This window comes from Schistosoma mansoni, chromosome 3, assembly GCF_000237925.1.
Source record: "Schistosoma mansoni strain Puerto Rico chromosome 3, complete genome".
Taxonomy (NCBI): domain Eukaryota; kingdom Metazoa; phylum Platyhelminthes; class Trematoda; order Strigeidida; family Schistosomatidae; genus Schistosoma; species Schistosoma mansoni.
In genome coordinates, this window is record NC_031497.1 from 22,138,198 (window position 1) to 22,163,099 (window position 24,902).

The 24,902-nt window shown below is 36.8% G+C and overlaps 1 protein-coding gene across 1 annotated transcript in view; it reads left to right on the plus strand.

Moving 5' to 3' along the window:
• The first annotated feature begins 278 nt into the window (after positions 1 to 278).
• Smp_160820 (hypothetical protein) overlaps positions 279 to 24,902 on the plus strand; it is a 36,467-nt gene continuing 11,843 nt past the window's right edge. The window contains exon 1 of the mRNA XM_018799652.1: positions 279 to 1,198. Coding sequence (XP_018651420.1) covers positions 308 to 1,198 — 891 coding nt within the window. The 5' untranslated portion in view covers positions 279 to 307. The remainder of the gene's footprint in view (positions 1,199 to 24,902) is intronic.

Here is a 24,902-nt window from a genome sequence, read left to right on the forward strand (position 1 = left end):
AATGCGCCAAAATATCAGTAGGATCTGATTTTAGAGAACTCAAGTAAACGGTATGAAAAACATCCGCCACAAAATATGCTTGTACTGAGTTGTATGAATTCGGTTGTTCGCACTGTTTTTTTTTTTCAAAATAACGACTACTAAATATACTGCGTTAATATGTGAAACTTTTACTTTTGCCCAGACATGGATGAACACAAATTCCTTACCAGATCTTGACAACTTTGAGCAAGATAAAGCCCTGGCTTTCGCATATTGAGACGGCACAATGCGCATGGTCGTGTTGATCTGGTCGCCAGGCTAAGCTATGTGCATTACAGGAGATCATGATACTCCTTTTATTTCTCCGTGTCACTTTTTACTCGATCGAAAAAAATCACACTTATTTAATTCTACTAACAATTTGTCTTCAAATAATTGCAAACAACAAAAACCTATACACAACAGTGCCTTATTTCCAAATATTTGCTCATCAGCTAAATTTATTACAACTGAACGTTCGGGAATTCTGATAATCCTGTTTATATTGTTGGGTGATATACTTTGTACAACAGCCAGGTTCACACATTTATCTGAAAAATTCCAAACAGTAGCTGAAGACAAGAATAGTGAGCTTGTATTCCTGAATTCTCCTGCTTCATCCTCAGTATTCAAACCAGCAAGATTTACTCGACGAACAAGCAAACCATCTGGCAAAGTAGATACTCGTAAGACTGATATGAAAACGTACTTGAACAAAGCTCGAAGACATTTATCATTTGACGGACAAATGGAAATAAAGTTTTTGAGTTCCGAACTTGTTGAATTTATTTGCCACCGACTTCCTGATCCATGTGCTCGCGCTGCTTATCTTCGTCAGCATGTCAGACACGATTTGTGTTTTCGTTTGCCTTTATTGTATCTTCTCCCATATACTGATTCTCGTTTGGATAAACCATATTTGTCGGAATATAAACCTGGAACTTGTAAAGGAAGTCTATCTCATCTCATATACCTACCTTCAGACAGTATTTTTGAACAGTTTCTGACTCCGGTCCATATATGTGAACGCAGTCTACTTTCGCTAAAAAAGATAATGGACGATAATTTAACTTCACATTTTGGAATATTTGACGATCTACTAGAAAAGTCGTTTTGTGTTAAACCATTTGATTCCCGCCCTAACGTAACAGGAGAATGCCAATGTCAGGAGTGTCAAGTAAGTATTATTTGTAAAAACACTTGTTCATGTATACACGATGACCTTCTTAGTTTTCTTATATGGTTTCATTATATTTTGAACATTTTAAACTTTGCTTTAACTATGATACAATAACCAAAGATTAGACCTAACCATCACGTCCTAATTGAAGAATGAATGACTTACGAGTTAATTTCCTGCAATCACATACGATACTTTGTATGTATTTTGCGTTAATGTTTTGTGTATAAGCACGTAACTTAATTGCTTAAAAACCCCCTATTCTCGCTTAGCCGTCTTGTTCCCTATTTCTAATAATTCGTGGGCTTAAGTCAATAATATGATTTCGTGAGCACCCATCACTTGGTCATATCATATCATTGTGTCCATCTATCACTTAACATTCATTAATTTCAAATGTCTAGAATTTGGTCTAACTATTAAAAAGCCTCTCCCATAAACAAACTAGGCTTATAAAAACATTTCATGTAAAAGCTTGAGATTTATTTATTTATTTAAACACTTAAATATTGGTACAAGGAAGCACCAGATACATATGCGCCATACAAATCTCATTCGATTTGCTTGAGGGCTGTGATACTGCCCAGGTGCCCAGACTGAAGCAGGTGGTTTTCTTAGGGGGCCACACCCGGAGCCTTTGACCGAAAGATCTGATCCACAAGGCAGTGGAGCATCGTAAGGAGATGCAGTCCCATGGTAGCCGGTGACCAACGGTTGGTTCATACGCCATTTGTTCCTTCAGGATACTGGAGCCCATGTGCATCATTGGTTTGGAATCAGGGTTTTCCAACTCCCCTAGGTGGACTCGCCGTGTTCACCAACCCGGTTAAAGCGCCGGACATTCGCTTTTCGTCCTCTCAATTTCGTAAACAACAGTGATGCCACGAGAAGGCAGTGAGTAGGACTTCCCTGGCAGAGGCTGTATATTCGCGTGGTCATGTGAGAGCATTTCGAGAGAGAGAGCGGACTCTCCCCACTCTCGGCCGTACCAGGGCATTTGGGGGCACAATAAACAAGAATAAACATACCGTAATAATTGTAAAGCATGAGGAATTTGTGAAGGAAAATGTACTTCTCACGTTGAACAGTCTTCACATCAGTTTACAAGAAATGTAAATCAAATCACAAAGCGTTATTTTTCTTACGAAAGGGATTCCATTTTTAGAGGTTAATCACTTCAAGACAAGTTCCAGTGGTGTACTAAACTCAGCACGAACATTGAACTGTACTTTTTGCACCCGATTTAACTCTTTGTAAAAGCATTGGTTACTCATTTACTCCCGGAAAGGTATCCTTTTGTTTCCAGGTAAATGCAAAAGTGAGATTCTACTAAAGATACCGGACATATGTCTCCTAGTAATTGCAATAAGTATCCTTTTAATCAAGGTGTTAGTTACTTACTTGCTGTACCTTCTAGATGTGTTTGACCACCCGAAGATCTGAAGATCTCAATAAATGATCTTCAAAAGAATTAAAGTTTGCCGTTGCTTTATTATATCTGTTTGCATGAACGTTTATTTTATTACAGAAGTTTCGTAGTTTAATCCACCTAACTTTTTAGCGGTACCAGGTTCACTACTTCATCGACTAACCTTGTCTTCTTGACTAGAACCTAACACTAAAACTTAACCTTTTTAGCTCAATAGTTCTTTCATATACGAAGAATGTTTGGATGACACCTAAGGTCGATTACCGACAAGCTAATGTCTTAAACATTCAATGATCATATATCCTAGTGGTTAACTAGGTCAAAGTATTCTTTTCCTTGGATAAGGTTTACAATATACCAAAGTCAGATTTTCACTCAAGCTTTTCAATATATCCCACAACCTTCCCATCACCTTCAATTAGTAGGACTCTATCTTTTGCTTATTTAATCTGTTAAAAGATCTCCAGATAGTATATTAATATTGCAAAAGTGCCGGAGGGTACACAATTTTCTACTGAAATTCTCCCGAGATGTGTCAAGACATGGTTAAAACGAACATTCGCCATGGATACCCGGTTGTCATCATTGCACCTCTTGACAAATCTAGACGATTGTTTCAGAAGATATTTAATCTGAGGACTATCACAGATCACTTTAGCCACTTAGATCTGTAGTCGTTTATCTATGTGTTTTGAAGGGAACGTACATTAAGTTCACTGAAATCCTGTAGCCTTTAAAACTTCAAACAATATTCGTTTTTCGTATCCAAAGCAAGATATTTACAATTTTTAAGGAATGACTGTCTAAATGAATAGTTAAGGTAAATGTCGGTCAATACTAACTTTATTATTTTATTGAACGTACATTTGACACCCGAAAATACTCCGATTTCCAATTTAATAGGTATTGGAAAACATAACCACTGATCAAATAATTGAGTATATTTTGGGCAAATATCAAATATCGTTTGCATACGAAATATTCAGCTCAGATACTGTTGTTAACAAAACATCAAATGATTATATATATCAGTCAGCTACAACGTAGGACCAGGCACATATATGCATCGTTCCAAGTTGCCATACCTCGTTAGTACAAAATGAACACCGAACTCATAGAAGTAGTTAATTTAGTGGTGTTAATATATAAAAGAAATTTATTTATATTTATTATTTACTTAAACACATAAATATTGGTACAAAGGGGCACCAGATATATATGCGCTACACAAATCTCATTTGATTTGTGGGAGGGCTATGATACTGTCCAGCTGCTCAGACTGAAGCAGGTGGTTTTCTTAGGGGGCCACACCCGGAGCCTTTGACCGAAAGATCTGATCCACAAGGCAGTGGAGCATCGTAAGGAGATGCAGTCCCATGGTAGCCGGTGACCAACAGTTGGTTCATACGCCATTTGTTCCTTCAGGATACTGGAGCCCATGTGCATCATTGGTTTGGAATCAGGGTTTTCCAACTCCCCTAGGTGGACTCGCCGTGTTCACCAACCCGGTTAAAGCGCCGGACATTCGCTTTTCGTCCTCTCAATTTCGTAAACAACAGTGATGCCACGAGAAGGCAGTGAGTAGGACTTCCCTGGCAGAGGCTGTATATTCGCGTGGTCATGTGAGAGCATTTCGAGAGAGAGAGCGGACTCTCCCCACTCTCGGCCGTACCAGGGCATTTGGGGGCATATAAAAGAAAGGTTGTATATAGGGATATAGTACAGGAAAAAAGACAGATGTGAAGCAATTTTAATTTCGAGGTTTAAGGGAAGATAAAGAGTGTATACACCTATGCCATTGTGATCGATTCTGAGCCATGTCACCTAGAGTCTCCAACCATTAGTTACGATAGTCACGCGGACCCCAACCAGGTAGTTTGCATCTACCAACATGGCTCAGACTAGAAGTTAGTGACTTCAAGCTCTGATGCCACGTTTTGGTTTGGCCACCCCTAACTCTCTTCCAACCATCCCGAATACTAGTCAGCATTTCGCGTCATGGTAATCGGTGTCCAGACATACGTAACACGTGGCCCAACCATCTCATTCGATGAAGATTCATGACCTGATCAACTGATTTACCATCATTCCCTAATACCCTGTGTCTAACCTCACTATTACTTACCCGGTGATCCCAGCAGATGCGAGCAATATTTTTAAGGCATCTGTGGTTAAATACTAGTAACTTACGAGTATTTTCTATTCTTAATGGCCACGTTTCGCAGTCATAAAGCAGAACAAAGCGAACTGCTGTACAGTATACTCGTCCCTTAATTGATAGACGGATATCTCGTCTTCGCCATAGATGACATATATATATATATATATATATATATAGTTCTGACCAACAAACTTCACATTACCTTTGCTGTACAATAATTTAGTGACCCGATATCTGACTCCAGTAATATTGTATGATTGGTTGTTATTGAAATATGCATTCCTCCAAATCGTCGTATAAAATTATCGACTTACCTTGCGTTATTGAACAACGGAATTAATAAGTCAAATGCGAAAATGAAATTTTGAATACGCATGTTTTGTACACTCATTAATCTGAACAGACAATCAGAGGGACGAAGCGAAATGACGTGCGGTGGAAAAGGCGTGTGAGTCAACTCGATCTAATCAAGCGTTAATCGATATTTATAGCCGAACAAAAATAAGTTGCAGACATCTGACGAGTAGGATAAGAAGTGTACACACATACACATATAAAAACAATCAAGGTTGATAAGCACATAATTGACAAGGTCAAAATGTGACTCAAGAAAAATAAACAAGTTGGCCTGTCCAGAAGCTAGAATAAGTTATGTGGACTTAACATAGTAACCGACACTACAATAATCAGTTCTTACTATTTGTTCCAAACGATCTGTGAGACCCTGGTGTTTAGAAAAACCTTAAAAGCTATATTGTTTTGATATTTTTAGAAATAAGCTATCAGAGGCCTTGAAATAACACGATATAAAGTTTTTCGTAGCTCCCATTCACTTGTAAGAAGTGGTAGTTGGGTTCGTGTGCTGATAACGTCTCAGCCTCTTTTAACAGCCAGTGGGTTCCATTGTAATCAAGGCTACAATATTTTTGCCATTTTCTATAGATTGATTTAGTGTCTTAAGAATTAGTATTAGATATCCTTTAATTTTCGGTTGTCCGCACAAGTAGTTTATATAACCTGTTTGTAGTACTCAGTTTCTTTCACCGTTTCCTAGCCCAATATTGGTTAGGTTATACTAGAAGAAATGAAGAAGCATTATTAAGGCTGCATGCAATGGGATATAAGACCCTTTTAATTTATAAGGTACGTATTTATTTATTATCTATTCTCCGTCCACTTTGAATGTGTCGTCAAGGTCGATTGCTTTTACGGTTTTAGAATATGGTACTGATTTCTACAAAAATAGAGTAACAAAGACGAAATTTGATCTGTGTTTCTTCCAAGCTATACGTTTTATGCATTCATAGTGGGATTTTTCAAAATTCTAAAAATTAGACACTTATTTTTTAACTTTTTACGTTCTCAACTGTAAAATACTTTTTTTTATTAAACTAGGTTGTTACCAATATAACTCAAATTCACAGATCTTATGATTTAGTGAAAAGATTTTCATTATTCTTATCTTATGTAGTACACAAATCTATGTTTCTTAGGTATTTTGTTGGCTAAGTCTTCCTACTTTTAACCATCGCGGTGTTCAAATTACACCCCCATTACACTTGGGCAGCTGAGTGATATCACTACCCTCTACATATGAAGTCCAGCTCAAAATCTAGTACATGGTTCTATACATGATTACCGACTTCCAGTCAAATATATTCCATTAAGTTGCGTTATTTAGTAATGAGATAATTCTGTGTTCAACTTACCATAAATATATCTTTAAAATTTACATTTTGTCTTTAAATTAATAGTAGTAGTTTAGAAAATGTAATGACTTATCAAAATGCTTACATGTTACTACTGGTGTGGGAGTGAAATAAACTGCTATTCGTCAATTGTATAGTGGAATAAGACTGATATGGTCTGATGCACAGAATGGAAGACAGTAGGTGAGAATGTATTTATATACCAACCATTGATTCACAACTGATTAAAACGATATCAACATTTTTAGTGAAGTATATATCATTTTAAATACTTGTTCAGTTGGTAAGTTTAAATACACTGTATTGGCAGTAATTATCATTATTTAATTAATAACTCAACTGCTTTATCTGATAGATATAGCTTAATTACTAAGCTATATTTTTCCCCCTTGTGATAGAAAAGTCACTAGTCCTGAATAATTTAAACTAAACCATGAGATTTAACATCGATATTATTCCTAAAAATTAATTTGTTTGTACTGGCGTCTAACATAAATCGCGTTTATATATTAGATGTTAGTTACGACTTTAACTGTTTCAATGCTTTGGGACAGAACTTGGCCAATTTTTCAATTAAATACGGTTAGATCGTTAGCTGTTAAGTTAAGCTTGTACATTTTTATAGTTTTCACTGTGTCTAAACTAGTATTATCACTTAACTATGTACACAGGTAAATAGTATAACGGGTTTCTGTTACTAAGGCATCTGTATGAGCTCATTTGAGTTGCACATAATCTATCGCAATAGAAGAATATGTATAATTTTGGGGTTTATTATTTTGTCTTTACTCTTCTACATTTAATATTGATGGTCTCTCCAAATGCTACTCACATTAAGCTTTGGCTCTCTCTTCCTGAATCAACCAAACTTTTAACTTATTTTATGTGTTCCTTAATTTGTTTGTTCGTTTGATAGTCACTCTTCCTTTCGTCTCTCGTTATCTATCAGTTAGTTCCTCTCACTTTAGTCTATTGATCGCCAGTCATTTTTCTGGTCTTTCGAACATTTTCCTGCTTTTCTAAATAATGTATAAGTGTTTGTTGGCATGCGTGTGTCTGTTCATAAGTTTACTCAGCTTATTCACTTTTATGCTTGTGAATGCGTTTATATATCATCTTCATAAACTCACATAAATCGTTTAAATCATTTAAATAACCTTTACAAATAGTCCTTTTGCATCTGAAATAATCTCAAATATTTCTATCTTATACGTTGTCTTGTTAATCGGTATTACCTGTTAGTTTATCTTTTAGTATGTTGTTTTGAAAACCTGACAAATAAATAGGATTTTAAGCTCTATCAGTTTTAAGAGTGACTGAGTAAAATCATGTAGCGTGACTTTTCTAATAACTATTCCTCAATATTTCTTCTAGTTACTTGCTTTCAATCTATAGTGAATTTCCAATTAAAATTCTTCCACTCGATTCTTTATACATTGAAGTATGTTGTCTGTTGTATTCTTTTACATGTTATCATTAACCATATATATTCACAAAGTTCATTTTCCGGTGCCATTGACTTTGATAGGTTTTAATAGATTTTGAAACGTAACTTGATGATTTGGCCATTTAGCTTCGAATTGTGTGTTGGAAAATCTGTATTGTGCACACTATGTTACTTCTTTAGTACGTCTTTGCTTTGTTGCTAAATCGCACTACTGTTATGATTGTGCTAAATGAAAACCTGTGGATTGCTTAGATGTTTAGTTTATGCTTTTTAAATATCTTAACCATGCTATTCACATTCAACTATAATAATAATGATATATCGTGTTTCGGAATCACAGTATTTTCGTCACTGAGTAGGGAACAAAAAAAGGGAATAGTTTTCATCCTGTCTTCTTAAGTTGCGTAATTCGTTGCACGAAGCAGGTACTAAATTTGAAACGAGAATCGTTTAGGTGTACAACTATTTCTTCCTTCTAATCTTCTGAATTTGTTGTCAGTACTAATAAAAGTTTTCAATAGAGCGTTAGTGAACCGTATGAAAGACACAGTAGACGCCCAACTTCGAGATCAACAGGCTGGATACCGTAAGGATCGGTCGTGCACAGACCAAATTGCTACACTACGGATGGTCGTGGAACAATCAGTTGAATGCAACTCGTTACTATGCATCAACTTCATTGACTATGAGAAGGCGTTTGACAGTGTGGACCGGAGAACATTATGGAAACTTCTTCGACACTAAGGAGTTCCTGAGAAGATTTTCAACATTATCCAAAACTCATACAACGGACTACAGTGCAAAGTCGTGCATGGAGGACAGTTGACAGATGCATTTCCAGTAAGGACTGGAGTCAGACAAGACTGTCTACTCTTCCCCTTCCTCTTTCTTCTGGTGATTGACTGGATTATGAAGACTTCGACATCTGAGGAGAAGCACAGAATACAATCGACATCTCAGAATCAATTAGATGATTTAGACTTTGCAGATGACCTAGCCCCCCTATCTTATACACACGTACAAATACAAACAAAGACAACAAATGTAGCAGTAGTCTCTGCATCAATAGGCCTCCACACACACAAAGGAAAATGCAAGATTCTCCAATACAACACGGAGAACACCAACCCAGTCACACTTGATGGAGAAACTCTGGAAGATGTAGAAACATTCACTTACCTGGGAAGAATCATTGATGAACAAGGAAGATCTGATGCAGACGTAAATGCGAGGATTGGCAAAGCAAGGACCGCATTTCTACAATTGAAGAACATATGGACTCCAGACAGCTGTCAACTGATTTCAAAGTGAGAATCTTCAATACGAACGTGAAGACAGTCCTACTGTACGGAGCTGAAACGTGGAGAACTACTACATCCATCGTCAAGAAGGTACAAGTATTTATAAATAGTTGTCTACACATGATATTCAATGTCTGTTGGTCGGATACCATCAGCAACAGCCTTCTGAGGGAGAGGACAAACCAGCTTCCGGCTGAGGAGAAAATTAGGAAAAGACGTTGGAAGCGGACCGGCCATACATTGAGGAAATCACCAATAAGCATTACAAGGCAAGCCCTAACGTGGAATCCGGAAGGGAGGCGGAAAACAGGAAGGCCAAAGAACACATGACACCGGGTAACAGACGCAGGTATGAAAAGGATGAATAACAACTGGAAAGGATTGCCCAGAACAGGGTTGGATGGAGAAGGCTGGTGTGCGGCCTATACTCCTCAACGAGGGGTAACAGGCGCAAGTAATCTTCTGAACTCTTCATGTCCCTTCCTTGTTTCACTTTCCAAATTTATTTCACTGGATTATACTCCTTGAATAACATCTTCAAACCCTAATCCTTCCGATTACTGCTTATACTCTTACTACCTATACCACTATGGGATTTGAATCGACAACTGCATCCCTGTGCTAATGTGGTATGGCAACTTGAACTGATGTGCGTACGTACATACGAAGTCCTATGTTGTAACTAAGTGACCTTACAGATCGACATAAGAGAATCAAAATTTTAATATTATTCCAATAAACTACGTAGATTTGTTGGCAAATTTTCATATTACTCCTCTGCAATATGTTCTTCAACCACTAAGTAGAAACTTAAAAATCTGTTTAGTTTACTTTTTAGGAAATTTGATTTAATTGACTTAAACACCAGGTACTTGGATATGTGGTGATTTACTTAGTTTGAAAATGATTTTATTAATAATCCTAAGCTTATTATTGACCCACCTCAAAATTGGCTTTTAGGCTGTTAGACAGAAGGTTTGACCTAGAGAGTTGGGAGTAAGGCAGATACACACCGATCATATTAGTTGGTAGCCACTATATCTTGCGAATTTACTGGTGTTGACACATGTAACTTTTATTTCTATCAAATATATGAATGATATAATGGTTTTTGCGAAACCTGAATACTTTGGCTTTTATTTTGTTTAGCGTCTTAGGTGTCTACTCCTGAGCGTTCCCAAGAACCTCTAAACAGCCTATAGTGAAGATTTTTCACTTCGCCTCTTGGATGTTTTCATTCGGCAGTACATCTGTAGCCTCTTTTAGCGGATTTGTACTCAGTGGCTTTATTCGGTGTCTCTCCATATAGACACAGACAAAACAAGGGTATACATTTATTTCTCCCTCTTGTTCTTGTCCAACAAGGGTAAAACAGAGTCGCTCAACAGCACGTTCCTCTTCATTTATCCCATCGTCAACATTCTGAAAATAGGGCTAAAGGAATTATATAATGGTGGAGTGGATCTCTTACTTGGTGAGACCTTTCCACCTGTGGAACAAATAACAGTCTTACTGTGAGATGAAAGCTCAGTCGTCCTTTGCCAACTTACATCCCTCGTGGTGTAGGCGATATTTCTGTCTTCCGAACAAGGGGCAAAAATGCCTCTCAGTAGTCCGTTTTGTATTTGTCCATAGATGTGAAACCTGGTCTGGCTAACTCGTTGAGTGTTTGAAATGAAAGATACTGGATTTGAATACCAGAAAGAATATCAAATTTAGGATGCAGGTATATTCAGCTGACGACTTCATTGCTAGCCACATCTCATATGTTCTATAGAAACGTTTGACAATGACTATGTAAAGGTAGTCTGCACAGGATGCACGTACACCAGCTGAGACTGACCAAAGTTCGGTCAGAATATCAACAGCAAGATAATTTTTACCGCTACAACTCCAATATTATATTTTCAGTGTTTGCTCTTTTTCACTATCATCACTACTTTTATTTATCTAAACACAAACATTAGTACAAAGTGACACTAAAATGTATATAACCCAAATCATGAAAATGAGATTGTAAATAGATGGGGAAAGGAATGTGGGTTTAACAAAAATAAAAGAGCAAAGATGAATTAGCATATGAGAATGAAAAAATAATAATGGGAGAATTAGTTTAGTTGAAAAAAACAACCAGAATGGGATCTTTCAGTTATAAGGGGGAAAGTTTGGTAAAGTTACAGCAGAACCTCCACTGACTTCTAATCTGAGCTGTGTCTATCTCTAGGACCTGAACCAGGGGGTTGTAAAGGACCGACAGTCCCAATTCCTACACAGATCTATTTCGTATTGCAACACCATGTCATAAATTGACCACCTCTCCGCCTTTTCCAACCAGTCCTAGCGCTGCCAAATGATGCAAGACGTGGAATTCTCTGGGACTGCATTCGTAGAATATTTCCAAGCCACCAAAGTCGGGATTCTAAGATGGTGGCACCAATTGAATTATCGTCACTGTGTTCGAACACACGATACCGAACCTACGCACTAATAACACGGTGTCACTACTGAATATCAGCAGTCCTTTAGGGGACAACGGTAATCAAACGCAGATAGTCACTTCACACCCTCAACTGGAGGGGGCAGGTTTGACAAACATACAGCTAAACTGCTCTCATCAGCGCGTTATATATCCAACCTTTTACATCCAAACTAGCATCATGAAGGCACCAAAAATGGCCTAGATCAGTATGAATTGCTCTAGCCTTCACTATATTTGAATTAATCTCACTACTCATTCCACCACCAGTACTTTCACAGATACATAAACATCTCGACTACTTCTATCTGCTCACTACACAGGGTGGGTGCAGGTTCGAGTCTCTGACAGTCGTGTAAAAGTATCTTACACTTGAAAGGTGCAAAGCACATACCATACCTACGGACACTGATCGGCAGCTTGGCTTGGGTATCACTGCACAGTAAGACAATATCATCTTTATACTCAAAGTTCACACCACTACTACGTACATTCATCAGAGCTGTTTCCAGGACGTCATCGATGGCAAAGTTGAAGAGAAATTGTTAGATTGAGCAACTCTGCCTGACCCCCACTGCTGAAATAGGACAATAAAAGGAAGTGGTTGTATGCCCTAGCTCTGCCTGAGATTGTATCTGGGGCTTTGAAGATGTTAATAAACACACCCTTCTTCAATAGACAATCCCAGAGAACGTCCCTGTCGAACAAGTCGAAGGTGGTTCGGATATCAAGAAACACAGCAGTTGTTGACCTGCAATAAGTATGACGGTGTTCTAACACCTGACCGAGGTTGATGATATTACCAATACATACTCAACCTAAATGAAAACCGGCCTGCTTCACGCGAGTTAATCTTTCTCGGATTTTTAGCAACCTACGAAGTATGACGGAAGCCAATAAATCGGACGCAATCGGAATGAGACTTAATCCCCCATAGTTGTTGCTTAGGTGTCGTAAAACCTTTTCAAAGATAAGGACAACTATCGACTGTCCTCAAGATGTTGAAACACTCTGTGATTACCAGACATTTGCAGAAAACTCAGATCAATAACTGAGGGTCTCCATCATCCTTAAAAAGGACCGAAGATAAGTCATCTGGGCTGGGTGATGTGACTCATCAGGAGTTGGAGTTCCTTGCATAATCCTGCTTCGTTAGATGCATCAGTCGTCACAGGCCATGGGGGGGTGATAATTTGGTCGATGTCAGCGAGACAAGAGATCAGTTGATTTGTTCTTCCAAGATCTTTGTCTATCGTCCAACACATTGATAGATGTTATTGATCAGCGTCCCATAAACTTCATAAATTGTTTCACTCACATCCTGCTTCAGTCTGGGCACCTGGGCAGTATCACAGCCCTCACACAAATCGAATGAGATTTGTGGGGCGCATATTTATCTGGTGCTTCCTTGTACCAATATTTATGTGTTTAAATAAATAAATAAGTTTCACTCACATCAGAGTTCTTGCTGAGAGTGCTTCCGACAGTTATAAGATGCTGCTACTTCCAACTCGTTATCACTTTCCGACAACCAGGCTTCTCGGTTCTTACTCAGAATTTACACACTTTGCTTACGTAAAAATCTACGCTTATTGTCAGAACTACGGTTAACCGGAGTAAACCAACGTACTCCAACGAGTTGTAAGGAGACTGTAGAAACCCAATTCCTATAAGCAGGACGTTTCACAAAGCTGCAAGCGTCTCTATGTGCCTTTTTCATGGCGTCATCCAAATGCAGCCATTGCTCATCCATACTTTTCATTGGGTTGATAGCTAACCATAAACCTAGCTCACTCTGATATTTAGTTGGGATAGAGGCTGCAGTCAATTCGCTTGCATCGACCCATTTAGGACGGTAAATTTGTTGACCACTGAAACGTATAATAAGATTAGCGCAAATGAGAGCACAATCAGAGTCCAAATAAGTACTTCAAAAAGAGCGACAGTCTTGTATACAACCACCCCAGTGATAGCTGACCGCTATGTGATCAATCTGAGTCCAGGCTTGAAATGCAGCGAGAGGACGCCAGGTGGCACATCAGCGATGACTGTATCGATAGTTAGTGCTAGCCAGAAATAGGTCGTAGTCTATGCAAATTTGTAGTAGACGGTCGCTGTTATTTGACCTGACACCAACAGGTCCCCATTGGCCAACCAAACGGCTTTGCCCTGCGCCTAGACACCCGACTTAAGAATTGAAGTCTCCGGCTAGCATTACAATAACTTTCATTTCTACTAGAATATTCCGATGGCGATTCATCTTGTCGTTCTGCTGTGGTATAGCAACTTAAGTCACTTGGCATCTATAACAGGCTCACGTTGGTGATGACTGACTTACTGTGCGACAATACCCGGACTAGAGAAATTGCATACTACAAATTAGTAATTGGTGTCTGTAGGTACAACATGCACTTCACAGTTTCAAAATGCAAGATCATTTTTCAAGATTAACACAAACCTATTCCTGCAATCATCCTCTTCAGTAAGCCATTGAAAACAATTGGAGATTTAGTGTAACTGAGTAGTAGTGTTAGTCCTCGTATTGGAATGGCAAATGAGATCATTCTGGACATCAGTCACTCATGTATGGGTTATCTCATTATGGTGTGACTACCGTAACTCCGTGTACTGAAAATTCTATATTGTGCTAAAAATATGGTAATAAATAGAAAGATTATCATTTATGCGGGCCACTTGATATTATCATTTGAAGCGAACATTTAGCCAAAACATGACCTGACTGCTGGTCGATAAACAAATAATAGACTTATATCATGGTAGATTCCAGGAGTTATTAAAGACATTTGAAAATGCTTTTTTTTATGACACGAATTTTAAGTTATAAATCAAAACGCAAAATCGAACCACGTAAGACACTTGTAACAACTTGCAACGATGGTAAACGCTGAGAGTTGTGTCGAGTTCCAGCAACGAATATTTGGTCAGTCACATGCAATGTAGAACCTAACCTAGCAAATGTGTACATCTTTTCGAGCTTCCATATTTCATTAGCACAGCGAAATGAAATTTTAGAAACGAATCACAGAGCAGTGCACGTTGTAACAGGTTTAGTGGTGGTAGGAAATATTAGGCACGTAAGATATAATTCTAGAAGAATGGATTAGTGGGATATCCATAATAAAATGTGTAAGGTAATTCAGAAACTTTGGATCTTAGGGAAGACAGAAAGTTAATGTATCTGCAAAGTATTCTGAGTTATGTCGTCTAAAATCTTTAACCATTAGTTATGACAATCATGTAGACTCCAATCAAGTAGTCTGTGCTTACCTACATGACTCAGTCAAATGGTCAGCTTTTTCCTAGACTGTAGTCATGTCTTGGTTTCTCCCCTCCTAACTCTTTTCCAAACTATTCATACGCCGGTGATCATCGAGGTATGTAGTGAATGTGCATACGTAACATATTCCCTAACCACCTCAGTTAATAAAGATTCACTACCTCGTCAATGGATTTCTCATCCTTACTAGTGCTCTGCGTCTAACTTCAGAATTGCTAGCTCGATGATTCTAACGTATAGGAGGAATGTTTCGAAGGCATTTATGATCAAATACTAACGGCCTACAAATGACCTCTATTTTTAAAGACCAAGTTTCATGCCCATAAACTAGGACGGAACAAACTGCTCACATTAGCTTCATCCTTTATTTGACAGATGGGTATCTCACTCACGCCACAAGCGACACAAGTTAGCAAACAACAACCGAGCTTTCGAATTTGTCCAAAGATTTCGTCAGGAATAGCGAGACTCCCAAGATAAGCGAAGCTATGGATGCACTCAACTTCACTCCTTAACATTAATTAAGACATTGACGCAAACCAGTGTATAAGCAACATTTTGCATTTGAAAGAGGAGCATCACATCTCAAATATGCTTTGATTGTTGCTTAAGGCAGTCAAAAGACTGGATTTTTTCAACGTCTTCACTAAACAGGATTATATCATCTGAGGGTTCTAGGCCAACAACTGAGTCCCCAGGTAGAATATCAGTTCTCAAAGAGCAAAACGGCGACAGCATTATCTCTAGAAGAATGTCTATGACAAGTTTAAATAAAAATAATGGAAGTGGGATATCCTAACAAAAAGTACTTGAAGTTATCGATTCTTCGTGAGCCTTAACTCGACCAGTAGTATTCGAGTAGAGAGCCTGTACAAGGTTGATATACTTCGTTGGTACGTTTCTCAACGACAGGCACTACCATAAAGCATGCCTATCTATCGAGTTGAATTCTGCCTTAAGGTCAAGAGATACAACTGTAGCTGAGAGTCCAGAACATACCTAAGTTGGGATTACTTGGTCTACATATCCAAACTCAGGTATGAAACCAACTTATTCTTCCCGAGTTTGCTCTCCACGAGCTCTAGTTAAGCGTTGAATAATTATTGATGCTAATATTTTAAATATGTAAGCCGAACTGATTCCTTTGTGGTTATCACAAGAGGATTTTTGTTCTGGAGCGATTGGCAAGCTAGACTAGTGAGATGAGCTTATTTTCAGTATCAATCTTCACTGTTCCTTCTGTAAATATCAGTTCATTTTCTCTAATTCCATTCTTCATGCATTTTCCCACCAATTGCGCTTCATTTCAGTTCTTTCCTTATCGGTCTTCTGTCAAAATACATTCTATGTTTGACCATCGTCATATACTACTGATGTCTATATAAGTAGATCACACCACATTGCTACTGTTTTCACAGCCGTCTAAATATCATGCCAATTCACATTTGAGTGAACACCACTTTGACTATTGACTAGCTTCTTTAGTTGTTTTTGAAATATATTCTTTACTTCATTGTTAAGTTGAACTACAAGGCTTCTTTTTGCCTTGGCTTTCACGCGTCCATTAAAGCGCAAACAAGCGCATGCACGTACTAGGGCGTGATCGAAGTCTAGAAATGGGCCCCAGAACGAGATGCAGTCTCTTATTGAGCTTCTCCAATGATGGCTGATTATGATATCGTTGAGTCGATTGTGACAGTCTTCTTGTCATGTCTCTTTATACTAAAAGTCAGTACTTGCCATGAACAGACGATCGTCAAACCGTAGTTATACCATACTTTCACTTGTTTGCTCGTTGAACCAGGAGCACTGTAAGACTGACTTAAGTGTATTTTACTTTGACTTAAACTACCTACTTGCACATAAAGATCTAAGATTACGAAGTTCAAAAGTTTGGCATTTTGTATGAGAGCAAAGCTTTTTGTAAAACTCATCCCTTACTTCATCCGAACTGCAGTCAGTGGGAGCTTAGGCAGAGACGAAAAAAAGTCAACAACATATGTTTCTATCTTTCCATGTTCTAACTTCCTCATTTATTCGAACAGCCCAAAAGTAACTATCTATTGGTATCCAGTCTGAGAGAGCCTGTTCTACTTCTGAATTTAGTGCTATCCCTGTACTAGTGAGGCTACGAAAACTCCAGATACACGGATGGTGAATTTCACCAATTTTCTGTTTTAACTAAGTACGGTTATGTGAATGATCGTACTTGGGTCCTGTTTCAGAGGCACATTATACATCGATAGTTCTTGATTCTAGAGTCCCAGCTGAGGCAATCTGTTGTCCTATTTAACATGGGGTTCTAACATCGAAACCCCCAACATATAATTCTGTGAGCGGTTTCAGGCGACAAGAAATAACAAAATCCTTAGCACTGGCGCTGCGTTTTGATAAATCCATGGAAGAGTTAATTGTGGGAACAGGGGGAATATTAAAAGATGAAAGGATTTGACCATGAATATGGTGATCTCGAGCGCTGTCGAAGGTGTGAGTGTGATTGTAACTTCCTGGTTACCTACACCTTAGAGGGATATTTTTCGAGGAACCTGAAAAAGAAGATGGATTAATAGTGGTCATGGTTGACCTGTAAGCGTGACTCTAGAGCTCAAGGGGCAACTGCTTGAGGTTGGCTATTCACAGCTTTTCTGTGACAAGCTTGCAATGTGTTAGCTTTGTGCTTCAAAATACCTTGGTACTAGAGACGGAAGTCCGTGGGGCAAGTTAAAGTGTGATAATTTTTTGTGCCCAAACTTTACTAATCCTTTCTGCTGTGAAAACGCAGCATCTCTGCAAATTCTGATCGCTTGACGGGAACACCTTTGTACAGTCAGCAGTACGACTTCTCCCTTGGACTATTAGTTTGTTGCTTCTAGTCGTACTGTTTGGCAACCAACCCCCCTGTCATGTTAGAACCTGAAGGAATGATTGTTTTAGCCATTATAGGTCGACCAGGTCATCGCGATAGGCAAGCTCAACCGTTTGGTCAAGGTAGCAACCAAGGTTGGGAATGAATTCGCAAAATAAAAATTAATAGATAATTATAAAACTTAAGATCTTTGGGACGACAAAGAGTAAATGCATCTCTCTCGTTGCAACTAGTTCTTAGCTTTGTCTCGCAACATCTCCAGTGATGGGTTTCAGAAGTCGTGTAAACTCCAACCTGGTAGTCTAAACTTACCAACATGACTCAACAAAGCAGTCAACAACTTCACGGGGTGATGCCATGTTTTGATTTGAGCTTTCTTAGCTTTCTTCCAAATTACTTTGGGTGTTGGCTTAGGTGATTGTTTGGTGGATACATTATATATCCCAAATACTTCGGCTAATAAAAATTTGTTATCTCATCAACCTGTTTGTCTTCTTTACTTAGTACTTTGCGCCTAATCTTAACACACCTTTGATTATCCAAACTTACACGATCAATGGCATAACTGTGTCCTTGTAATTAAGTTTCATAAGTGCAATAAAGTGTAAGCGGGGGGAGCATCTAAACAATTAAATGTTAAAGTAAAGTGATACAAACTATCTGAAATATGTCCCTGAATCCTTAGAAGAACTCAAGAAGCTTTGAAATAGTTCAGTGGTAACACTACACACATTGGAAACAGGACATGATACCAACTTTGAAGCAATAAAATCGCTTCAGAAGGGTTGGGGGCTCATAAAGAGAAACAAAGCTTGGAACATATGGACGAACCAAAACAATATCAACAGAAGGAACGGAATACAGTTTGCCACTTTATGGGGACTGTTGTTTTACAATTAAATACATAAACTTTAGCATCCACTTAATATATACCACCCTCAAGATGTTTATCTGCAAAATCGCGGTTATTTAGCCTGTGCGTGAAGTTGTATATGATCACCTTTAATTTATGTCACACCGTTTATTGGATCGGCAGAGTCGGTATGCAGTTGTGTCCATTATTTTTCTGGTTGTGACTGGGATATTGGAGGTACTTTTTAGTTTAGCTGCTCTTTGACACTTAGAGCAGTCGTTCACAAATTCTACAATATGTTGCTCCATAAATGACCAACATGCAAAACTCCTAGTCATGAACTTCATATAATAATATCTGGGTGATCACTTGGAAATTGTCATATGGTTTGAGGTAAAAAAAGATTTGGTTGCTGTCATTTTTCCCAAGCACTAAGTAGTTACCCACAATACATAAGTATTACGGCTATGGAAAAGTCATTTTGGCTCTCCATCGAGAGAGGTCTATGGCTATCTATTCATGAAGTTTATTTCACATGTGATTGTTCAGTTTCCGCTTCTAGAAGTTTGTAATGAAATGTACGATCCTTCTTGCATATAATTATATGAAACATGGTTCATAACGAAACTGTATGTAGTCATTTGCGACGAAATGATAATATCTTCACAACTTTTGGGAAATGCTTTATTGTATGGTGATTTTATCAAAACCTACTTCCAGATGAATTTTCTTAAAGTGTCGTCTCGGAATTCGCAAGTCGCAATGGGAAACTCAAAATTGTCTTGACTTAGTGACACCACTAGTGGTTTATCCTGAGGAATACATCAAGTAATTATGTAAGCGGCTGCGCAGTTATTTACCGTAGCTATCATCATTAATAGTTGTGAATAAGTCCGCATTTTTATTCATCTTGGCTTCTTAATTCCAGGTCTTGTGGTATAGCGAGTCAATAGCAATAGATCAGATCTGCTGTCAATTAATATGTTCAGTGAATCATTCAGTTGAATTGCATTAAGGTTTGTACCACTTACCTCCCAGTTACTTTTGTACACCTCAGACATGCAACTCTCAACTACTAAATTTTATCTTTCAAACAATCACACCTACTACAGTGTCACTAATATTCATGTCATATTTTACAATCGTGTATATGGAATTAAATGTGAGAGCATTTCGAGAGGGAGAGCGGACTCACCCCACTCTCGGCCGTACCAGGGCATTTGGGGACGAGCAAAATCGTAAGAAAATGTTATTCTGCTACGATTTTGCTCTTTATTCAGATTAATAATAGGCTGTTTATCTCGAGTGATAGACACTGATGGATATTTTACAATTGATCATGTAATTAGTTTTCATACATAGATCCATTTGTCTACTTCATGTGGCTTTTAAAAATATTCACTTTCTGTCTACATCTATTGCGTTCTTTTATTTATTTATGTACCCACTACTTCTAAATTTGTTGATAATATTCGTAAACGTTTACTAATCGTTCACATACACCCGATAATAGTTACCTGACCGTTTTATGCGACTCAGCATTTTGCTATCAGTAATTACTAGTCAGTAATTCATACGTACTTCTCTGACAAGCATTTGCTCTATTGTGTATGAATTTTAACCAGTTAACTGAATTCGGTCAAATACCAAGTTTTATTTTGAAGCACGAAATAAGTATTTCAAGTAGGGATTATCCAAAGTAAATATTCTATCAATAATTTAGGAGTATTTCTGTTTATTATTAGAATTTTTCTTTCCCTTTTTTTCAGGGATGGTTTTTTCGTATCGATTTTTGATTAATGTCTTTATGCTTATATTGTCTTAAATGTGTCATTTAGGATGAAAAGATGGATAGTATTTCCTACTGTACCTTTATTTAAAATATATGCAATCTGTCAGTCAGAATGCCACTTATTTTCTCGTTCATCCATCCATCCCTTTTTTCTATTTTATGTCTATTTGTAATCTTTCTGTTTTAATTTTCTCTTGCCAAAACATAAATAAATATTGGAGGAAAATTTTTACGTGACGACTTCGTTTGCAAACGAGCGACTTTTCAATTCAAATTTCTCATTGATCTAGGAGGAAATTTCTCGAACTTATGTGATTGGCCCGTTTTTTTCTCTCGTTATACTAGGTCATTTTGTGATTCGCCAAGATAAATATAATTTAGAGCAGTTTCTATTTGCCTACTTTCAATAATGATTTATTTTCTGTAATGTGATAATATTATATTTCAAAATGTATTCCAATCTTGCTCAAGTTTGTGGCATGCAATTTGGTGTTATCCCTTATGTATTTATATTGTAAGAAAATCAAACAACGTGTGCAGCACCATTTTTTTTTATAGACTCACGCTTATGGTGGAATTAGAATATATAAAAAAAACAGGATCTCCGTAAATCTGTTAAAAATACCAGAAATAACTGGCCGGTTTTTAGATTTTCCTTATATTCACTTGTCTATATGCCCATTAAGTTTGATCGATATTTTCGTATGTATTGTTTTCCGTATCTTTTTTTACGTGAAAGTTTTTCTTCAGAAAAGTAAAAAAATATTACTGACAGAAAAACCCAAAACGATGACAGTATAAGATGACTTTATCGCTGTTAAAGTATTTACTAGCAGAAACCAATGTGAACTCTTAGATAGTTGTGTGGTGTGTGCTACTGATGTTGACAGATGTAAGTAGTATGTATCATCGATTGAAAGTGAAATGCATGGCGGCAGAAGGTTAAGAAGATCAAAGAGAAGAGAATGATTGGTGTAGAAAAAAAGGAACAATCAAGTCTAAGACAATTGATTGACATTTTGCAAATGAAGTATCTACTGTATGGTTCTCAGATTTTACTAAGAGATTCTGTAATTTTGTATTTATATGTATTTGGTTATCCACACTGGTGTTCTCGTTCACTACAGTTGTACTAGGAAAATGATTGATGTAGTCGTAAATTATCAGTATTGTCTTTCACGTGCTTGATTGATAGTGACCAGTAGGTCTCAGCATCATTCATACAGTGAGAAACATACCGAGTGAATGTTGATCGAACAAATAAATAACTCAAGTGATAAGGTAAATAAATAATCAAAGAACCAAAAAAGTTGATTTATCCCACTTAAGAGGCACAAAATTGTAACTTCCAAGAAGTGGGTGATTGCCAACTTAAACGAAATGATAAGTGGACTGTTACTTTAAACTGAATTAAACTTATTACTGTACAATAGACGTTATGCGAAATAACATGACGTAATTACATACTGAGTAAAAAAAGTTATCAACAGCTAAAGTTAGTGTTACTCAGTAAGCATCCAGTCAGGTTTTTTATCCAATTTTTCAATCACGCTATTTCGAAATTAAAAATTGAAGTTTGTATTGATCTGTAGAACATCCACAACGATTTGTTCCATCGTTTAGTTTATTGGTATAATAAATCTGATCGACACGATAGAAAAATATTGTTATCATGTCGTTAACAAAAGTAGATAAATCATGAAATGCTTACTTTGAGACTAAATGTAATAAAATCTATACTGTACATGTCATTTGGTTTATATAAACAAAAAACTCGGCTAACATACTAGCTTTCATGAAAGAAATATTGAAAGTGATTCAAGTTCTTGCATATTTTTAATAACCAAAATCAGTTTTAAAGAAAACATCCATAAATCCTCCTCTTAGAAAAAAGTTTAGGAATACTTTCAGTGTCACAGTATAGCACAAATATTCACTGTTTTAGGCCATAAATTACAGAGTTTGCTTCTTAACTACTACAGTGTTACGCTGGTACTAGATTTTATGATTGTCAAGTATCAGTTTCTATCACTAAAACGATAACCTTACTAAAATAAATCAATCATACACGTCAAAAGATTGCGTACTGCTTCTACATTGAGCAATTGAAAATTGTAAAATTGAATGTGCCGTTCACTCCAGATTGTTATTGGCGAACAAAGTGAATAATCGTTAATTGTTTTTGGACCTTTATTCTCATCTTTAATTAATCACATTCGTTAACTGACAAGTAAATGATTGCCACTTAGTTTTAGCCAAGTATATAGGTCAATCGGTTAGTGGTTCTGTCTTATTAAGTAGACAAACATTTTAATGTGAAACATCTACATTCAGTGTCCACCTGTATGTTTGTAATTCAAACTGTACATTATTATGTAATAAAGAAAGCTAAAACAATCATCTAACATCTTCCTACCTCTGGTGCTGTAACTCTAATGGTATTGAAGTTAAGTATAATACCATATCAGATGATTCAGTACAGTTTTGATGACTACCGTTTTGCATCTGTCACAATTGTTTCTGACAACCTTTTTTATCATCAGTACAAAGTAACTTGTTCAACATATTCACGCTAGTGAAATTGAATTTCCGTTATCAGGACAGTACGTATACGAGTTACAAGCAGGTATTAAACAAATAAATCATTAAATGAATATAAACAACAGTTTAAAAATCCCCATAGAATATTCAAAAATGAAGAATATTTGAGCGAACAATTGTTTTCAAAAACTTCATCATGAGGCTCTACAGTTATAAGTCCATAATTATGATATTTTACAAAGGCCAAAATGAGGTATGTATTAATTAATTTGACAATGTTATATGTTGAAGATGGTGAACGTTTGTGTTATATCCCGAAGAGAATTATGAATGGTAAATTTTGAGAACTATTCATGGACCAATATGATACGTATATTTCCTATCGTATACTTGTTAAGTAACTTAATTATTCATATTCATGGTCTTTTTATCATAAGCTTTATTTTGACCCAGAGACTATTATTATACGATTTACCGTTCTTGAGTTATCCTCAGTCTATCAATTACTATCTCCCTTATTCACAGCCACATTTGGATAAATCTTGTACAAATGTTGTTTTCTATTTTATGGTACGATATGGTCTGTCTGTTTGGTATATAAACCTAGTATGCTTGAAATAAATTATTCGTACCGCAGAGGCTGAGATTGGTGTTCTGGACTTATTTGGTTGGGGTAAGCAGAAAGCAGGACTGATAAGTACTGTAGACTGCTCGCATGGGTTTTTATGCGTCATTGGTTCGATCGATAAATCGCTGCTATCTAATTGGCGGCTACAAGTTATAACATTACTATTATCATTATTATCTCAGTTGACAAGATGAAATTCTCATGTTATGCATTTTATTCACACGGTTTTTTTGCATTTTCATTTTTGCTATGTTACTATTATATTGATTGTGACTGGACACTTTATTGCAAATCATCTTGACCTTTATCAAACGACCTTTCTAATTTACGAATTATACAATTTTGAAGTATATATTTCGTAACAGATGCAAACGTTCACCATTTTTAACATATAACATTGTCAAATTAATTAATACATACCTCATTTTGGCCTTCGTAAAATATCATAATTATGGACTTATAACTGTAGAGCCTCATGATGAAGTTTTTGAAAACAATTGTTCGCTCAAATATTCTTCATTTTTGAATATAAACAACTATGTAACTTCATGAAACAGGTGTGGTTCTGATACTGTTCTCTCTGAAAATTTGTTGATTGATGGCTAGTGCTTCCTAAATATTCTTTCATTCCAAGCCAATACCAAAGTTTAATGGGAACAAACTTCTTATGCTTGAAGTGACACTAACTTTTCTATACGACCATAAAGGTTATGTTTATGGAAGTGCAGAAATTGAGTGTTTAAACTTTATGATCACCGTTCTCAGTGAATTTGTTTTGTTCTTTATGTATAAACGCAGCTATCATTGATAAACCGTAGTAGTTTTTGAACTCAACAGATATTTGGCGACTATATCGATAATATAGTAGCTTCCTAATGAAAGCATAAAAAAAGGGAAGTTAAAAGTAATCATCAGGTACTGAGTGTATTTTCTTAGAATTTATTTGTGGTGCATATTACAAGTACACTTATACAAGCTTGTCTGTACCCAATATTTTATGTTGTGTAACTTTTTGACATGAGATTGAGTCACTGACACAGTTGATATTTAAAATCAGTAAATACCCTTATGAGTAACCACAGGAAAACCAATATCTGCTGAATCACATTATTACATAAGATTTCTGATTTAGTAGCAATCGATAATTGCAAGTTATAATATTACAGTTGTACTTAAGCTCGCCTTGCGATCATTAGTTTA